General features: G+C 46.8%; 1 protein-coding gene across 5 annotated transcripts in view; it reads left to right on the forward strand.

Annotated features, from left to right (window-relative positions):
• unc5a (unc-5 netrin receptor A) overlaps nucleotides 1-20497 on the forward strand; it is a 109060-nt gene that overhangs the window by 60433 nt on the left and 28130 nt on the right. For 3 of the 5 annotated variants that reach the window (XM_029846950.1, XM_011610752.2, XM_011610753.2), the window contains exons 3-7: nucleotides 6590-6733; nucleotides 8457-8560; nucleotides 9488-9668; nucleotides 11830-11997; nucleotides 17847-18011. In XM_029846950.1, the coding sequence (XP_029702810.1) occupies nucleotides 6590-6733; nucleotides 8457-8560; nucleotides 9488-9668; nucleotides 11830-11997; nucleotides 17847-18011 (762 nt within the window). The remainder of the gene's footprint in view (nucleotides 1-6589; nucleotides 6734-8456; nucleotides 8561-9487; nucleotides 9669-11829; nucleotides 11998-17846; nucleotides 18012-20497) is intronic. The other 2 variants (XM_029846951.1, XM_029846952.1) reach the window with 1 other exon arrangement.

Consider the following 20497-nt stretch of genomic DNA (forward strand, 5'->3'; position numbering starts at 1 on the left):
GGATTATATCATATTTTATGTGACTTTCTTGTAGAATTGTTTATATGAGTAGTAGAATAGACAGGAAACATTCGGCTGAAATAACTCTAAGGGATTAACTGGAACTAAAAATGAACTCAGATGATTGTGTTGGTTGTCCGCTGTGGATTCGTCGTGTGTTTGGAAATATGTCACAAACAGCAGATTCTTTGGCCGCCTTTCTGTCCGTGTCTCATCCACGTCTAGTTCACTGTCTGAGGTCCGCCTGAGTCCCTGTGAAGGCAGCCTGATATATGAGTCATTATCTCCAAAAGGAGCGGCTATTTCGGGAGCACACTTTGAATTTGACTGTGTGGAATACTTGGAGGAGGGGAGAGACGTTGAAGAATGTAGACTTTTTTGGTAGTTCCCCCAGGCTGTTCACAGAATGCGGTTTGGTTTTTGTGAAATATTTACTTTTACTCTCGCACATTTCCAATGTCTAGAAATTAACAAAATGCACAAAACTGCAACTAAAGTAAAATGTAAAATCCCTGCTCGCTATTTCATGGAACAGAACCAACAGACAGCTGGTTTGGAACGAGAGCGATTGACCCGGAGTAGGTTTTCCTTGTTTATTTCAGTGCCCAAGGCCGTGTCACACAAGGGGGAGAGAAACATGTTAGCCTGAGCAAATTATCGTGGCTTTCATGTGGCCAACGTTCTATCAGATCCTCCCAGTCCACAAAGTTTAATGGAAACCGGGGACAGAGCGCTGCGAGCCTTCACCTCCGACATGGTCTCATCCGACAAGGAACAAGGTGTGTGTGAGAGATAAAGCAGCAGCCGGTGCCGGTCTGGTAACAGAGGTGCACAGAACATCACATTCTTGCCAATCATCAGGGTCGAAATATTGGATTAAGGGTAATTACTACAATTGTGCTTTGGTGCGGGCAGCGTCACAGTCTGTGTGTTTGGAAACGTTGGATAAGCTCATTAGTGGAAATGGAGGAATGTTAAGGATGTTCTTTTGTGTGGTCTCCGTTGACAACACTTCAGGATGAACAAGACAGTTTCAAAAGTAATATTTCCAACTTCTGCCACGTGAAGACCTCGGATACGCGGGAAAAGCTATTTTGAAGTTTCGCGCATCAATTCATTATCACGTTCCAAAGCTGCGAACACCTGCACATCTAAAAACACAATCCGAGCTTGTTTGTTCCGAGTGCTGCATTGTTGCGAAATCCCGCGAACAGCTCAGTGTTGTGTCAGGAATACATATGGCAGTGAAATCACTAGCGGAGCAAAGATCTCACTCTTCAAGACACGGCATGTGCGATGATCCTTATTTGTTATTACTACTGAAATAAAATTATTATGCGACACCAATGATTCACCTTCTTTTAAAGGAGCGCGATTTGTTTTTAAAAAGCCTTTGGGAGGATTAAATCATGTCTAACTCTAATTCATTGAATGACAACCCTCTAAACCTTCCCAGGATGCTTTGCTATGTTTAAAATCAAACCGACAGGAAAACTACCCGGTTTCGGCTGCCTGAGCCTTGCTGACTGTAGGCCACTTTCCTGTGTTTTGGAGGAGGTGAGGGGGTCACGTCACTTTATTAAAACTGCATCACATATGCAGCGTGGTGTCGTATGATTCCACACAGTGGCTTCCTAATGGCCTACGAAGGGTTAAAGAGGCTTCAGTCACTTAGCAACGAAGGCCCCGTTGTCATATCGCTTTACCCCGTGACTTTCATCAGTGCGTCTCCTGTCCTGCACATTTCCCTCCTCCCACCGGCCGCGCTGCACCTGAATCTCCTTGGAGTGGCATTGGAGTGAACCTAGCCGGATTGATTGGACCACTACCTGCTCGCCTGTTTGTCAGCCATGAATAATCTGTAACGACATTCAGAGCATCAGCGGGGGCCTTGCAGCCCGCATTTCTTTTGGAAAATGGACAGCTCAATCAAAAGAAGCTCTTGAAAAGCCGGGCCATAACCGCAGGCAGAGCCTTGACCCAGAACACTGTCCCACTGACTCCGGTCGCAGCCTTTCCCTGAAAGCCAGTGAATGGGAGGTCTGGCTGTTGAATTTGCTGTGAACTCTGGTTTTCTCGCCCTCCCCCTCCTCTCGTCTCTCTCTTGCTGTTTAATAGAGCCATGCTTCACTCAGAAGGCCACCTTATCCTTGTTTGGAGACGGCGCCACCTGCCATTCTCGGTGCTACGTGTCACCCAGCGAGGGCCACCCATCATCGGCCTGCTTTATATGGTAATGAAAGTCTGGAGACAGGACAAGGAAGCAGTAATGACCTTGGCTCCGTGACCCGGAGTCAACTTTGGGCTATTTACTTGTGGAAATGTTGTAGAGGATTTAGCAGATTTTAACTGGCTCGGGAGCTCAGACTGTGTTATGAAAGCTTGGCAGAACATAAAAGGTTGGAGTAATTGGTCTGAGAAAGAGTGCATTGTGGATGCTTTGAAAAGAAGCTCTGGACGCTCATGGTATCGAGCTTACCCCCATGCTTTTCAGTTCTAAATAGAACCACTGGGAGGAAATGAAACTGTTCGAGTACGCCTTTGGTAGCCGGGATGTGCAGACACTGCATCTTTAAAAGCGTTCATCTGTGAGGTCCCCCTCTCACCCATTGTGAAATCCATGCTGAAATGGTGCAATCCCCCGATGTCGAGTCACCCAACCCTAATCCCCCTCCCTCCATACCCACAGACGAATCCCAGTCTCTCACACAGCAGGGATGACACCTAATTGAATTTCCTTGGTTTCAATGAGCACACACTCAGGACCTGCAAGTTCCAGTCTTTGCCTTTGATAAGCAAATGACCCCTATGGAATTGAGGTCACAGCCTGCGAAAACAAGAGTCGGCAAGAGAAAAATAAAGTCCCACACAGACACAAGGCCAATATCGGCTCACGCGGGATTGAGTCCAATGATGTTTACCCTGTGAGTGTTGAGCCCCCGTTGTCTCCGGAAAATTCATCCACTCCGCTGACAATGTCTCCGCTCTCGTCTCCACGTGGGTTTTTTTTTTCTTCTTGCACCAGAATAAGATGCATGTGTAAATAATCTACCCTTTGCAGCAGATTAGAGTGAAGTGCGGGGCCGCCAGTGCCAAACTTCTAGTTTGATTTGTACTTCCTCGCCCAAAGATTTTAGAGAAGAATCCATCACACTTGAGGAAGGTTGGTGAATTTGTGATCTCAGCCACTCGGCACTGCTTTTTATTTCTTCCATTCCCTTTGTTGAAGCCCGGGAAGTCTGGAGGCAAAACACGGTGCTTGCTTTCATGTTTGTGTGAAACTGGGACGCGGGCGAGTTGGCCGGGATGAACTTCACTCAGAATCGGGGGAGGACATGTTGGGGAGCTGCGCAGAGAGCTTTGCTTGACCCTGTTCACAGGGAGCAAAATGTATTGATGCTGTGGGATATATACAATAACTCAAAATACATGAGTATAAAAACGGCAGCCTGCAGGACCAGACCTTTTTCGGGATCCCTGCAGCGCTGTATTTTTCAAAATATTTAGGAAGTTGAACAGATGGGAAATGGGCGCGCAGACATGGGAGTGATGGCCACATCCTGAGAATTCCGGTCTCATAGATAATTGAAACACCAGAATTCCAACCATGATGTGGAAACACACTTAATGTGCATCTTTTTTTCCCAAACATGCACAACATTTGTTCATATGGAAGTCATCAGTTGTTTCATTTTTTAAACTATTATCAATAAGTTCAGCCATTTTTATTTAAAAAAATTCTAATTTAAGTCAACTCAGTGGCGTTCCTGCTATGAATCCAGGATTCATACCGTGTCAGTCATGCAATCACCCTTTAAGATTCACAGTAATTTAACTGAGGTTTGGGATATGAGCTCATTTATAAATGGGCTGCACATCAAACCCAAGACTGGGGGAATCGTGCCATGTTTTAATTATCTTTTAGAGGAGTGTTAAGTGCATACTCTGTATCCTGCTGGAAAGGAGGTGTAAATTCTCTCTTTTTAATTCCCGACACCTTGGAGGCAGCCAAGCATACTTTAAGAAATCGATATGATATAGTTGAGTCATAAGTGTGTCAGAGCCCCGTGGACGTGCGCAGCTCTTTATGAATCAATAGTGTGGTTGTTGTATCAGTAATTTGAGTGATTTTCTTAAACTTTTGCTTTACTTCATGTGGTCCCAGTGGGAAAAGGTGAACAACAGCGAAGAGCTTGTCCAATCATTATGAACTGCTTTAAAATTACACTGCTATTTTGTTCACAAGGTGATTAGATTATTTTGTCCCGCTTATTAATTGGACTGGAATTGGACAGACCGACTCACTGCAGTGTGTTACTGGAAGGTGTCAGACACAGAAAGCAGGTAATTATGGAGACAGGAAGAGATAAGGAAACAGAATGCAATTACCCTGGCAAGCAGAGCTTCAAATTGCTCCTCTTTGGATTTCTCACCTCAGGTTTCTATTGTTCATGCTTTGCATTTCCATACTAATCTTTATTCTTTTCAGCCTGTAGCTCAAAGCGGGAGCCGGGTCTGCATTAATCAAACGAATCTCCACTGTGCAGAGAAACTGCAGAGAAGCAGCGAGCGCGGCTTGTTGCCAAATTTGAAATGTATGGATTCATATATTTTGTCAAATCATTTTGTACAAGCAGGCTGCAGTGAGCTCAGTCTCAATCAGGCCATCAAATGGATTTTGAGGCTTTGCGTTTCCCATTTAACTTTCAGGTTTCAGGGACACGGATTCAAATTGATTTTGACTGCCTTTGTTCTCCAAACAGTAACTCCGTTGCCAGTGCAGTCTCGTGTGGATGTGCTGTAGATAATGATCGTTAACACGCAGTAAATGAAGATGCCTTTGCTTCTTCCTACTAAAGGGATCTGGGCCCTCCTGTCTTTGACTGGTGGGCTGATTTAGAGTCGAAAAATAGGAAATAGGAAGCCAACTGCAACAAAACTACTGAAACGGATCAATAAATATTGAAATAAATTGCCAAACATTTCCTTTAGTTTGTTAGTTAGCTAGGAAGGTAACTTGAAATAGACAGTTAAAGGCTATTGTTATTGTAGTTGGTATTTGTCCCCTTTTGATAAATGGCTGAATTACCAAGTCAAACACGAGTGTGCAGCAGAAACCGTTTGCTTCTGTTGACGCTCAGAGCGGTGCCTCAGGGAGGGATTCATTGCACGTTTTCTCACTTTTAACTGCGATTTTGTGTTGAGAAATGTGGGGGATTTAAACACTAATCCATAGGACGAGGTGGGGGTGGACCCTCTCACCTGCTTATAACCGCATAGCAGCTTTGCTCACATGGACGATCCACCGTGCAGACTCGCATATGCCGGCGCAGATTGCACAAATTGTTCAAAAAAAAAAAAAACAATCCAAATTTTTTGGTGGAAAGGCTAATCTGTACAAGTGCGTGTGCTCCGTGTTGTTGTGCAGGTTTGATACTTGGCTGGTGGGGCAGGCAGCCGTTGGAAATGATCCTTACAGACAGATCAAGTGTTTAAGGAGAGAGTGAAAGCCTCACAAAGTGCTTTTATGTAAATTCAAGTTGAGGAGCAGCTCTCCACCGAGACTTAAAGACACGGTTGTGCCTCCTCTGCGGTGAGAAAATGTCCCGTGCTTAGAACAGGTTCAACTGAAAGACGGAGAGAAACTTGGGTGCTCAAACGGCCGACACGGCATTTCATCAGTTTATTGTGTGGATTTTTACCCCCCTGATGTTTTTCAATTTGTACCAAACATAGACAGAAAGGAATAAAAAGTCTCTATAAATTTCTTTAACGGTTTCCAAGTAGACGAGTCATTGCTCATATTGAACCAGGGTGTGTGTTCCAGCAGTATCGGGGTCAAATCCAGAGGATACAGATGTTCTTCTGTCCCACTGTGTCCAGTAAACCCCAGTGTCCTTGGAAATCTGCATAGCCCTCCCAAATCTTTATCTGACAGCGATTATCCCAGCGCTGATGCTCACCTCACTGTTCAGATCTGCTGCGATGAGAAAAGCAAATTAAATTTCTCTGTCTGAATCTCTGGCAGCTCGAGTGTGTTTGGTCTCCATCAGGCTAATCAACATTCACTTCTCCCCATTTTCATTTCTACCTGAAACAATTAATCCATGTTTGCGGAACGTGTGACTGTTGGCGCCTGAATGGAGAGTGTAAATTGATTCAAGTGATTCCTCTGATTTATTTTTAACTGCATTTTAAGGCTGCGTGTGAGAAAACGTCCTCCGCATTTTTGTTTGGGAAAGTGTCGATTCAGCCCGTGCTTCCAAACTGTTGCTCTTCTAACAAGGTCCAAATAATGCAGAGGATGGCTGCGAGGCACTCTTCTCATTTTCTTCAGCTAACAAGCGCTCTCCTTTTAGACTGTATGATTACCAGTCTGCACTTGTTTCCTCTCCCGGCTCTTCCAAATGACTTTAGCCAGCTTAGTTCAAGGTGCGCTCAAAATGCATCCGAGGATTCATTTCCCTGCCTTCGGATCCCTTTTTAAAAAAATAATCTCAACGGTTCTTTTGCTCCCCGCCTTCCGTCGCACCAGAGCTGAACCCGTGCTCGCCCCGGCGTGACGGCTCTTCCTGTGCTTGCTTTGCAGCGCTGCCGATCATGCAGGTGACAATTGACATCACCAGGCAGCAGGTGGAGAAGATCTTCGGTCTGGACCAGTACTGGTGCCAGTGCGTCGCCTGGAGCACCACTGGGACCCAGAAGAGCCAGAAGGCCTACATCAGAATCGCCTGTAAGTGAATTGAATGCAATTTGCTGTGTCTTTACAATGTTTCCTAACAAGCTGCCTGCTTATAAGGATATTGACAAGATGATTATTTCCTCTCGTGCCGTTTGTACAGGCCTTAAAATACAATTACAATTAGCCCAGGGGCCATTATAACCTGCCGCCTCGCATAGAATTGTTGCAATTACAGTTTATTAAAATCATCTTCCAGCAGAGAAGAAAACGCCTCACTCAACCAAGAGTGGCCATGAAAAAAATAAAAAAATAAAAAAGAGAAAAGTGGAGCACCAAACCGGAGCATTCATGAGCGCGCCTTTCACGAGATACAGTATATCAGCCATGATCTCTATGAAAGTAACTGGAATAAAAGCAGTTTTCAAATTTATTGCTGTGCTGCAGTTATAAACCTGTCTGGGGAACACAGACACATCCCCCGCCGCAGCTTCAAAAGCTTTATTAGAAGAAGCCATCTTACATTTGAGCGTTTTAGAGGATTCTGCCTATTCATCCCTGCATAAATATGCATTATTCGAGATGGAGCCAAATGCAGCGCTCGCTCCTGCGCGTGCTCTCTCTCTCTCTCTCTCTCTCCCTATAAACCACCAGACATTTTGAAAACACACATTCATTACCCAGCTTTGTTTGAGAGCTCAACAAACTAAGTTGTAACACCCATACAGTGCGCTTCAATAAGAAATTTCTCTGCAAGCGCACGCACGCTTGCGCATATTTAAGCCTTTTGGGATTGTTACATCTCGAGTCACCTCCAGTCTTGTTGTTTCGGCTTTAGTTATATCAAATGTCACACAACGCTCTGCTTGTCTGATTGTTACCCCTGTGTGATGGGTCTGGACAGGCTCAACATCTGTTTAAAGAGGTTTACCGGCGGCCTGAAGTCACCGTGTAGCAAAAATTAGTCCTCCTTTGACTCAAACTTTGGTTGAACAGATCAAATTTTCCATCAATATGCCACCTGTTATAAGCATTGGTTTTTTGGCACATTTGCTTTTTATAGATAAAACAAATGAAATCTTACTGGTGGAGCTAATTTGCAGGGCTAATGCACCGAGGTAATCGGAACTAGAGGAAGTCTGTTTTACACCCGGCGATAAGGCCCAGAAACGTGAGTAATGTTATCAGCTGTTGTCCTTCGGTGAGGTACAGGCAGTCTGAGGGCAGCCACCCTCATCACTTACAAATTTGAGCACTTTTAGTAGGTTTTTCGCGATGGGACTTAATCGCTGCGGCGCATGAGCGACGTAACTGAGTCCGTCCAGATATGAACATCTCTATGACAAGTATCCGATGAGACGTAATGCGAAGCCGCGGGCAGCCGGCCGGGCTTGCGGGAGCTCATGTCCAGATGCCTCACAGCCATGTTTACGTGTAGCTGCTCCAACCTACAGATGGACGCTGGAGGCTAGCGGATGCTGAGAGGGGTGGGAGGGGAGGAGTGAGGGGGTAATGCAATTGCTTTTGCTTGATCCCCCTCTGGCACCAGACAAGCCTCTCTGAACCAGCCAGGCAGCTTATAATAAGCAAGCTGGTTGCTGCGGCCAGTCCCTGAGTGGCCGGGCTCAGGGGAGGCCACGGGTGGACATTTGTTAAAAAAAAAAAATCAGCAGGCCAAGTTTTATGACTAGTTATAAGTATTTAATTGAAACTTCAGCTCAACCTGTCCTAATTAATTGTGCTTCAACTTCTTTCTTTTTTTTTTTTCGACTTGCAGACCTGAGAAAGAACTTTGAAGAGGAACCCCAGGGTAAAGAGGTGGCATTGGACCAGGAGGTGCTGCTGCGCTGTCATCCCCCCGAGGGAGTGCCACAACCCGAGGTGAGGCGCGGATACAGGAGATATTTATAGGAGCGGATCCATTTACCCTTTCCTCACAGGGAGGACAAAGTGCAAAAAGTAGCTCAAGATGAGCTCCTGTGCAGAGCAACCAGCTCCGTTTGGATAAATTACAGCCGTAATTATTCCCTTTTATTGATTTATTATCTCTCTCATATCTCTCAGACGCCGTATATCACATTGTCTTGTCACATCACTCAGGTTAATCTAGGAAGCTTCTCTCCCCATTTGGCATCTCTAAAGGCCTATCCATAATTAATGGGTCTATTTGCCTCACTTATTCCCCATCTCATTCTTTATCCGACTGCCATCTCTCTGTGTCCTCTGTCTCTCGTGCGCTCGTGCTCAGCGCAACTCTCGCCCCCACCTTCATGTCTCTCACCGGTGTGTCGGCGTTTAGAGGATCAGACAGGGTCCAGCTGTTTCACCTCATCTGCCGTGTCCTCCCAGTCCCCGAACAGCACTAACTGCTTTAATAACAATGCAATGAGGGGTTGGCCAGTCAGTCAGATGCTGTAGAGATCAGGGGCGGCGGGATACCCCATCACAGCTTCCCAGCACAGGGACTATTTACAGGGAAATGGGAAGGGTGGTGTCAACTACAGTTCACCGCAAAAGAACATCAGGGCGGCTATCCCCGAAGGGGAAAACAGTGATGGCGAGAGGAAGAAGAAAGGCCAATTACGTGGTGCGTTCCAGGTGGCGTTATAGCTACAGTGGCAGCAACATAGCTGACATACAGCAGGGGGGGTGGAGGGTGCAGCGAGGGCAAGAAAACAAGCAGACATCGAAAATGGGGCGGCCTTGTCTGTGCAGAGGGGCAGGGAAACCACAGAAGCCTCCGTCGCCATCGTTGGTCGACCACCAGCGGCTTCATGCAGCCAGCGCTCAATGCACTCATGTTTTCAGGTGGAGTGGCAGAGGAACGAAGACATTCTCAACCCAGAGAGTGACCCCAACTTCTTCGTCACGGCCGACCACAACCTCATCATCAGAAAGGCCCGGATGGCAGACACGGGCAACTACACCTGCGTGGCCAAAAACATCGTCGCTCGCCGCAAAAGCACCTCGGCGGCGGTGCTCGTGTATGGTGGGTGATGATTCTCGTTCCTTTACTACGTAGAGGGTTCTCTGTGCTGTGGCACATTGGTTATTACTGAAATCAGCTGAGTCTCATGGCTGCCGTCCTCCACCTCTTCTGTAGTTGATCCAGGACATAGAGACTGAAGTGAAGACTTAATTAGAAATAACTATTTTGGCTCGGTGAGCAGACCGATTTCTTTTTTAGGAAGGATTGCCACAGACATCATGCAGGGCATTTGCTTTACTAATATTTTTTCATGTGGTTTCATGCCAACAGGTCAGGTAAATCCTGTAACATCTAATGTTGATTTTAGCTTTGTGGTGGTATCAATCTGGGCTTGAAAGACGGCAGACTTTACTAACAAATGTACTTGTAGAGGGTCCGTTGAAATCAGATCATGATTAATCTGCTTACAACCAAGGATTCACTGGATAAACAGATCTACATGAATTGGTTCAACTGGACCTGTAACTTTTTTTTCCCATATTCAGCCTAGCCTGGTCATGATCTTTACATTTGTAACAAACAACTTAAAATGTTTTCCCGAGAGCAACAGTGGGACTCGTTTAAGAATCAAGACAAATAAATAGATAATGAAATAGATATGAGCAGTAAAAATCATTCAGGCTTTTGAAATCAGCAAAACACTTCAGTTGTCTGGCTTCTGTATTTTGAATTTTTGTAGATTCAAATTTTGAAATAATGCTTAATTGGTAAATGCAATAATTGAGGCATTTTGACACAAATACTCATTTTCTTAGACTCCTTCAAATTTACAAAATTAATTTTCCCGTTGATTATGAATGATTAGCTTGCTGTTGAAAGACCTCGATTGACAGCGGAGGCGAGTGAGTGCACACAGCTATTGTTTGTTTTGTTTTTCACTGTAATTTTCATTCTTAGACTTGACAAATTGTAGACAAATTGCTGAGGTGATTGCATGTTCTCAACATCCTGATGACACACTGACAGTGTGTCAGAGCTGTTTTAATTAAGGTTAAAACACAATTTACTGCATGTACAGAAAAGGGGGAAAAAACTCGCCTTTATCCGCAAGTGTCAGAGTTGCTAGCTGAACTAGCTAACGGTGGCAAGTAATAACTGCTACAAGCAAGTTGAAGGGGTGGGCAGACATGCATTTCAACAAGGTTTGCCTGGTGTGACTGCACTCTGTGCTGAGAGGTAATCAGGGGCCGAGTTGCCTGGCAATTTACCTCGCAGTGGCGAGCAATCAATCGCATAGAGAAGGCAAGGAAATGATTCAGCCACGACAAGCACAAGAGAGAGTTAGGGGTAAATTAGGAAGGGAGTATGTGCACGGAGGACAAACAGCGCTGTTCAAGTCAACAAATCAGGTATCTGGTAGACTGAGGCCAGTACAGGAGATACAGGAAGGAGATGATCAGAATTAAACCAGTGTGATTTAGGTAATCACCGACTGTGATCAAGCCACACGGGAAACAATTTGTACCAAAAAAGTTGAAAATATCGGTGCCGTTTCAGTAAGTGGCTGCGTTAACGGGAAGTCAACGAGTTTTCTGATTGCCTGAATTTACTTTTAAACACGGGAGAGAAATTATGCGGAGCTGTTCTTTAGAATTCTCAAAGCACTTCAGTCTGAAGGACAACATGTAATGGTGCAAAATCAGTGGATGTCTGACGCACGCAGTGGAACAGCCACTGTTTTTCCAGAAGTAACCATTGTTTCATGTTAATGCAACCATGTCCATGAGTGCGGAGCTGTAAATGCTATTTCTGTACAGTAATCACATCCAGCCGGTTCCGACTGTGTTTCTCTGTCTGGTTTTTTTGGTGGAATTTGGCACCTTCGTGCATTTAAAGCAAATTCCGTCTTGTTCAGATAAGATCAGAGATTGAAAGTTGTTTTTTTCCATGGCTGAAGTCCTTTTTATCAGAGTTTACTGTAAATCAGGAAGCGCCCCCCCACCCACCCGCCTTTATTTTGCTCCTGATCTTCCATTAGTCGGCCTTGCAGCACTGAACCAAGAGCGCAACAGCACTCATGATTATTCTTGTGGAGCACACCTCTTCTCCTTTAGTGCATGTCGGGTAATCCTGGCTGCTCTGTCCCCTTCATCCTTCCCTTACTCCCTCCCTCCAAACCCTCCCCCACCCCCTCCATCCCCACCGGCGCCGGCCTTAACAGTCAACGGCGGCTGGTCCACGTGGACCACCTGGTCATCCTGCAGTGCCGTGTGCGGGCGCGGCTGGCAGAAGAGGAGTCGGAGCTGCACCAACCCCACGCCGTTGAACGGAGGCTCGTCGTGCGAGGGGCAGAACATCCAGAAAAGTGTCTGCGTGGCCACCTGTCCAGGTAACTCCCAGGCAACCTTGTTTTGTCCTGTGGTGCTTGGCTTCCTGTGGCTTCCTTTTTTGGCTTATTTTTTGCATCTAGAAGTCATCAATTCATCTTTATTTTGGATGCTTTTTATTCCAGTTCCAGCACCCCTTCCGTAGATGTCCGTGCTTCTGTTGTTTCTTGTAATTAGCCTGCTTACGTAGCAATGTCAGAGCCTGTCAGTGGTCACAGTTCTCTCACACAACCTCCTTATCTTTCTGCACGGCACGCGCGCACCCTGCTAGTGTTTTCGGAGACCTCTGGGCTTTAAGAGACATCCCCGGCCATTTCATTTTATCTGACCGGCCAGTGCATTTGTTATTGCTTGCTGCTCAAACTGTGTAGTAAATACGAGCAATAAAAAGCTGAATTATGGCCGCTGTTTTGCCATGTGTGCGCGTGAGAAGTTGAGGGCATTTGATTTGCTTTGCCCTGTTCTCCCTCGTGAGAGCACATTGCAAAGGCAGAGAGTTTCCTGCCTTATACTGAGCAACACATATCGATCCTTTTTACCCAGAGATGGAAGTCAAGCTGCTTCATTTGCAGACCTACATTAGGGCAGGGGGGGGGCAGAGGAAGGAGGGAGGGAAGGATGGGAAGCGAGTAGGAGGCTTAATGTAAAAGCGAGTAGAGAGATGGAATCAGATACAGTCTAAGGAAGGCAGAAACAAAGGCCAGAACGAGTGTGTGTGAGAGACTTGGGTGTGTGTGTGTGTGTGCAGTTGGGAGCTCTGTAGCCACGCTGACCCCCCTCGGTCCACAGCAGCAGAGTGAAATCCCACACCCCTGTCAGTGGCAGCTTCTCCCTGCTTAAAACAGAGGTTATCGCCATCAGTGAATCAGGGTGTTGCATTACAGCCGTCCCATGTAAAGACATCAGCAGATGTCAAGCACGAGTGTAAGTAACATGGCCCGCTGGAATACAGCAGCAGGAGCGGGACAGAGGAAGGCCAGACATCCATGACACTCCATCAAGACACAATCTGGATGGATTTGGAATTATTAGCACTGCGGCGAGCAGTAATAGAATCAGAGGAGGTGTCCAGGGATACTTGACATTCCCCCATAGCAAAGCAGGACACTGACCTCCATGAGCTTAAAGAGATTAATGTCAGCCCGGGCTGCTATTGTTAGACCAAACCCCTCCTTCTTCTGCTCCACAAGGAGAAAGTTTGTAATTTAGGCTCCTGGGGTGCTGCAGTAGAAATTGCATTGTGCCCCATGAACACAGTTTGGAGACACAAACTCTCCTTTTTTTCATTCCCTTGATGGGAGACGCAGAGCGACGCGACCCCGCTCGCACCTCTATCAGTCCTGTTGTTTGGAAAAGAGAGCACCCCCGCCGCCCCTTCTGGCTCGTTACCCGTCTCGGAGAGAACGCTTGAGGTGTCGGCGGCCCCAGCTGTCGGACCCCGGAGCAGGTGGCTCTGAAGGCCAGGGGTCACCACGCCAGAGGTCCGGGGAATGACGGGCTGCTGTTTCCAATAACAAGCGGCGCATCCGTGGTGTACTCGCAGAGCGCAGCATCGCCCAGGCAGAGAGACAACCTGCCAAAATACAGCTGAGTACTTTAATTCCCCAAGAACGTGTCAATAGCGTAGGACTCCGCAGCTTGAATAAATGAATGGAGGCTCTCAGGGAAGAGTTCCGAATAAGGCCGGAATAACAGACACGCCGCATAACAACCTGGATGCTGATTTAACCTCATTTCCAACGGTGGAGACTTCAGGCTGGATTACACTGGTGCTGTAACGCCGCAGATAGACATCATCTTATATGACAAAGCTGACATTTAGTTTCAGTCTTTTTTTTTTTTTTCGTCCTCCCCCCAGTAGCCTTTAGAGGCGTCTTTGTTCCTCCGTGCCTTTTTCTTTTCAAGCTCCCCTTTTAAAAGAATGCATAATTTTAATGCCGATCTTGTTTATGGAGTTTCTGAAATATCTACGGAGATTCGAGCTCCCCTGTGCATTTACCTCACAGTGTTAGATCTTTGAAATGGTTTAGAGGAATTATGTGTGACTCTTCTAAAAGCGCTGCGGATGCTATATATAACCATATTTTAGGAAGTGCTGATTGCCATGTGTTGTTCTACATTTGCCGAAGAGCAGATTCCTTCATAGCAGTCTTTTGCTCCAATCGCTGAGGCCCGTTTCCATGGACGTTATTCATGCGGGCTCTCACAGACTGACCCTGTTTACCAAACGGCCTGTTAGGGAACCAAACACTGTCTCTCCTCAGCGACTTGCATCTCAATGTGGGCTCCCACCTCTCAGCTGGGAAAGTGTGAAGCTTCGGGGGCTCATCTGTATTTTTGTCCGAGACTCCAAAGTGTTTAATGAGAGTTGGCAGAGGCCTGTGTGGTAGATCAGATGGGCTCCACGCTGGGAGAGACACAGGGAGCCGAGGAGGAGGAGGAGGATGGCGAGGCTAAAGCCTGAGGCTCAGCATAGGGCAGATCAACACTCAAGACAGCCTGTAGCCAAACCATGCAAGATCTTATCTCCATTCTTCTTCTCCTCTTTCTTTCCTTTGTCTCCAACTCATCACATCTTGCCATAGAAGCCAGGTAAATCTGCAGTCCATCCCTCACCCCTTTTATTGCCTCTGCCCCCGGCTGACTTGTGGGCCCAGCCGACAGTTATGGCTAAATGTCAGCTCGCACCAATATTTCCCAGAAAGACACAGGAGCCCCGTCTCCATGGCAAATATAGACAGTCCCTCCATTTTGGCTGCGACACCATGCCCCGCAAAAGTGAATGGAGCTGTTAGCAATGTGTTAAAGAGCAGCAAACAACCTGAAAAGATGTCTAACTCTTATGAATTATTTAAATAATGTACTGATCCCTCAGGCTTGCCAGAGGAGTCATGAGAATTCTACTAGATGGAAAATAAACAGACTCCAGGCTGGTGTATTTACACACACACACACACGCGCGCACACACGCGCGCACACACACACGCACACACACATGCACGCACGCACACAGTTAAATGTGTGCACACGTTAGGGCCCATATGTCTGAAATGTAGGCAAACAGCTAATTCTGCTTGGCAAGTAAGTTCCTGTGTCTGCGGATTTGATCAGACTTCATATTTTAGCCGCGGAATAAATAACAGCTACGGATAACAACTGTGACTGGAAACACGAGTTGGTAAAGATGGTGGCCATCTGGTGATCGGCCTGCATCAGCACTGTTTTCCTCCTCCTCCACTCACCCGCTCATACATCATTCTGTCTCCTAATTGGTTTGTTCTCCTGCTTTGGTTAACAAAAGCGAATAGCTTTGTGCGCTTAACTGCTGAGGTATTATTGGGTATCATGAGCCTTAACAGTGTAAATTACATGCAGTGGTTTTGGCAAAAATATCTGATGCCTCACCCGCGTCTGTGGATGTCATCCGACTGTGGGGCTTCACTCATTTCCTCTGTCTTTTAAAAAAGATATATAAATAAAATCAGCCTTTGAATAGCGGTAATGTGGGCGGAGATTGTGCACACTCTTGTGTCTTCAGGGCATCGGGGGACGAGTGGCGGCCTGCTGGCCCCGCTGGTACTCCTGAACCGCCTCATGTTCCCCTCAAGGGCAACCAAATCAAAGGTGTCCGGTGATCTCAGGCTTTATTCGTCAGCCATTGTCAACTTGAACAGTCCCCCCCCCCGCGTCGGTCTGTAATGAATGGCCCATCTCCTCTTGCTTCCCCCCCTTGACAGCAGATCTGAATGGGGGCTCGCCACTGGGCTGTTCTCTTTCTTCCCCTCCAGAGGGAAAAGGTCTGACCTGATACCTGTGGCGCGTTGGGATTGAAAATCAGTGGCTTTTTTTGACGGCGGAGCCATCGAATAGCCTGAATGCAGGTGAAGCAGCTTTTATAGCAACATGTGTTCAAACAGGCAATCCAGGACTGCTTATGCGTCTCCTTCTTTTGTTGATTTGCTTTCGCCTCGGGTTCATGCCGCTCTCGCCTGATGAGCGGCACCCTGTACTCCTCTGCAGTCTCCTTGTTTGGCGATGTTATTTGCATGGCCATTAGTCTCGCTTTGTGCCGGCAAAAGAGAAGTAGGATTTCATCACCTCGTCGGGGCAGATGTTGATCTCATCTCTGCTTCACAGTGGTGTGGATAAACTGAGAGGCGACATAATATATTCATTAGGATGTAATTCTCTATTCAATCATTTTCCCTCCTTGCCTGGATAATCAGCCCACTGGCCCGCGGATGGGTCCACTCAATGCCAAACAAGGACAATTATCTGATTGGCCCATCTCTCCCCGCCAAATAAATCGGACTGGAGAGGCCCGAGCTGTGTCAGCATCCTGCGTGAAACCGTTGCTCTCATTCTGCCGCAATCATTTGAGGACACATGTGGAAAAACATGCAGTATTAGAGCGGGGTCTACTTCACACACCTGTGCCTCTGGCTTCATACCCCCACCGTGCCTCCTTTCCCACTTGGGGATTCATTCGTACGGCAAACAACAGTTTTATTTTGTAGCCGTATCCAATAATGCTGTGGGGGTCTTACCCCAGGAAACAGCTCACGTATGTTATATTATAAAACCAAGCCACCGCCCTGCACAGGGCCTAGTGGGTCACGCTCCTTGCACTATTTATTGCTGGGACTAATGAACACTAAGCTTTTCATGCCCTCGGGTCAGTCAGGGTGGAGGGCTGCTGCTGTCACGTGAACGTGTGCGTCTGTGTGTGCGTCTGTGTGTGCGCGTCTGTGTGTGTGTCTGTGTGTGTGGGGGCTGTGGTTCTTGTCTGGTCTCCTTCACCCTCATTGTTGGGAGAGAGAGTGTCACAGAAACAGCGGTGTTTTCCTCCCATGAGAGCTCATTACTGCTCCTTTTCCCATTAGCCCTATGGTAACCTTCCCCAGGACAGACTCTGTGTCATTGGCGACACCATTCCCAGCCACTGCCCCACCCCACCCATGGAGCCAAATTACTCCAGCACTATAAAATGGCCTCTCCTCCCTGCAGGTGGTAACACCGCTGATATTTCCTGCAGCAGGATCCTCTACCAACTATTACAGGCCTATTTCCATTTGTTTTACTTTGCCTCTGATGTGTGTGTGTTTGAAGTTATGGTCACCAGAAATAGGCTGCGTGTGTAATATGCAGTAATGTTCAGACCACCTCTGCTGTGTCCAACATTCAAAGCATCGCCCCTGTTGCCGTACTAGCTGGCTCGATTTGATAACGGAATTAGATTTGTTTCCTGTCACAAACGAGCACATTTTAACGGGAAGTGTTTGCCTTTCGCTGTCCTCACAGTTTCCCATGGGTGAAATCTTTCCCCGTCCAGGTTTAGTTGGTTGCCAGCTGGCTCTGCCCGGACTCGGCAGCCTCGTACCACGAGGGTTTAGCTTAGTTGCATCTGATTTCCATGTCGGTAAAAGGCAACGAAAGCAGAGCGGAGACAACGTGGCTCTCCTCAGCAGTTTTACATGCTTTGGTTTGATGTGCATCTGCTCCATTTGACTGTGTGCAAGTGGATTTGCATGTCTTTATGTTGCTTTCCCGAGCAGGTTTCAATTTTAGAACGTGTGGATTTGCACAGTGGTAAGAGTATTCTTAACAGATTTTCCCACGCAAATACCAGAATCCTTTTTTATACTGTACATCGAGGCCACCAGGGTTCAAATTGAGCTTAGCCATGAAGAATTCCATGCGTGTAAATAAAAACAAACATAAGGAAAGTTGCAGCTTGTTGCTCAATCAATAAGTTCTCCTTAAAGTTAACTATAACTGAAATAATCATTTTTTTATCGCTGCCCTTTGTGCTCTTGTTCTAAATCTTGCATTCCATTTTGTGTGTCTGCAGTGGACGGAGGCTGGAGCGAATGGAGCAAGTGGTCAGCCTGTGGTGCTGACTGTTCCATGTGGAGGACCAGGGAGTGCACCCAACCCTCACCTGGCACCGGGGGCAAAGACTGCCAAGGGCTGGACCTCCAGTCGCTCAACTGCACCAGCGAGCAGTGCCCACAGAGTGAGTGCACCACCTACATGCTGCAAACAAAACTCTCGGCTCACAACAACTTGCTCTCTCACAGCTATACGGCCGTGCCTTCCACTTCTGTATTTGCTCACTTTACCAATCCTGAGTGGCGAGTTGAGATTTAAAAAAAATCAATAAATGTGCTCATAACCCCTGAGAGCTGTAACCACTCATCTGTTAAAATAGAAAAGCAGCACAATCTAGGCTAAGACCTTCATCAGACATGAGGAGCGGATCTCAAACAATACGCAGAGCGCAGGTGTGGAGGATTAGCATTAGCTTGTCCCTCCACTAGCACTGAAAGAGCTTGAGGAGAGCGCGGCTGTTGGCCTCATTTTCTGGCAACAGCTGTGAGAACCTTCCTCTTTTTATCAGATCAAATAAACCTTCCACACCTCTTCTGAGAAAGATATTATATATCTTCGAAGAGGTTCATAAAGTCCCCTCACAGAACACGTCTGACTCTGTGACCTACAACTACGTACCCCCTCTGCCTGACCTTTATGGACAATCAGATCTAATAAATCCGGATGTGATTAAAAAAATAAAAAATGAAACAGCCTTTCTGTCACGTCTCTGCTGATGTCCTCTTACATGTGGGCTTTCAGCTGTTTCTCAGGTGTGCATGTGCGCCGTGATGGTGGCAATAATGTGACACGTGTGCACTGTGGGGATTAGAAGTATCTCTGAGAGGACTGAGACACCGCGGGGCTTACTGCTGACCAGATGGACATGAAAGCAGAGGCGCCACCTGCAAATATCAAAGGCTTGGAGATCTTGCCGCCTGCAGTCCAGAAATGATGAGGTTCTGCCTGACGTCTCAGTGAGAAAATGTTATTAATCGTTCGCTTTCTAGTCAATCTGGTAAACACGGTTTGAACGACAACGGAGACCAGCGAATTAACAAACTGGATGTTTATGTTCGTACTCAGGTGGACTGATGAGGCATGGAGGGAAAGCTGTGGGGGCCCGTCGTGGCTGCTGTTTGCAGCTTTTCCATATTTATGTGTGCGTGTCTGTTTGTCAGCCATTAGCTTTGAGTTAGAGATTTGCAGCTGCGATCCTGGGATTTCTGTTGGCCCATCATCTGGGGTCAGCAGCTCTTTCCCGGAGAGGACGGATCTATATGTAAAGATGGCAGCGTTGGCGCCTCCAACAAGCACAGAGTTACAGTATTTACCACACGGACAGCACAGAGCCGAGTGCTGGAATCTGAAAGACGCCTGCCCCAATCTGCTCCCGCAGATGTGTTTCCGCAGACAAAGGCAGTGTGAAGTATTATAATAAGCAAAATAGAAAGGTGGTTTTGGCTTGTCAGCGTCTTCCATTCTTCAACTGTGTCCGTAGGCCATTAACCAGGATGGAAAAATTCCCCTTGAAACAAAAGACACTTTTCTCTCCTCCGGCGTGATTGAAGAGAGCGGGTGGAAAGAGAGCCATGGCCGCTACCCCACAGAGAAGGCGTCGCCCGCCTGAAAACCTCGCCGACGTCTAATCTCCATCATTGTGGCAGAAATGGCAGCCATTAGCTGAGGTTATTGTTTCAGGTTTGGTGTAATAATCAGGTCAGACCCGGGATCATTTCCATAAAGCAAACAAGTGGAGCCCCAGCACCCAAAAATGTTTTAAATCTCTGCAGGGAAATAATTAACGTGCTGGCAACAGGCCAGAGGGAAAAAAAATGGCAGCAGGTGGTGGAGGGCACAAAAATAGAGACATATCACACTGCTTGTATTTAGACAGAGGGAATTAGGCAGCATTAAAACAATTATTCGTCTTAATGCACGTAATGAAGGTAATCAAGTCAATTTACCACAGCATCCCATTTCAGCTCTGTCACAGATGATACGGAAAGGGCCGCTATTAATCTGCCTTTAGTCTCATTTTGACTCATGGGGCTAATTTGTTATAATGCAGCAATTTTTTAGTCAGCTTAGGGGTCACAGTGTGTAAAAAATGGCCAAGCCTTTATTTACGGCTGTATTTTATCCCGCAGATGGGACGACTGTATTGTGGTGATAGTAATGGTCATATTCACTTTGGGAGTTTTAGAAGCCATATTTCCATGACCTTAAGAACTTGGCCATGGGATGAAATATCATCTCAGGTCTCTTGATAAATGCCCTAGGGGGGAGGAGCAGGAGGCTGCAAAGCTTTTATTTATCAAAGCAGGAGGGAGTAAGGAGCAAGTGGTGGAGGACTACCCGGTGTGGGATTTGTGCTGACTGCAAATGCGAGCAAAGTCCAAAACTGAAGGAGAGGCCTCAGAGGTAGGTGAATTATAAGTTGACAAGAGCTCATCCCTGGAGCGAGTATGAGGAGCTGAACCGAAAGCTTCAGGAAAAGGTGAGGAAAAAAAAAAAGAAAAACAGAGATTGGCCCAGGGTCAGCTGCGAAAGCAGCTCATCACATCCACAGATTGTCCGCAGGCGGGTGTCAATCACGATGAGAGGTCACACACAAAGAGAATCAAAAGT

This window comes from Takifugu rubripes, chromosome 14 (assembly GCF_901000725.2).
Source record: "Takifugu rubripes chromosome 14, fTakRub1.2, whole genome shotgun sequence".
NCBI lineage: Eukaryota > Metazoa > Chordata > Actinopteri > Tetraodontiformes > Tetraodontidae > Takifugu > Takifugu rubripes.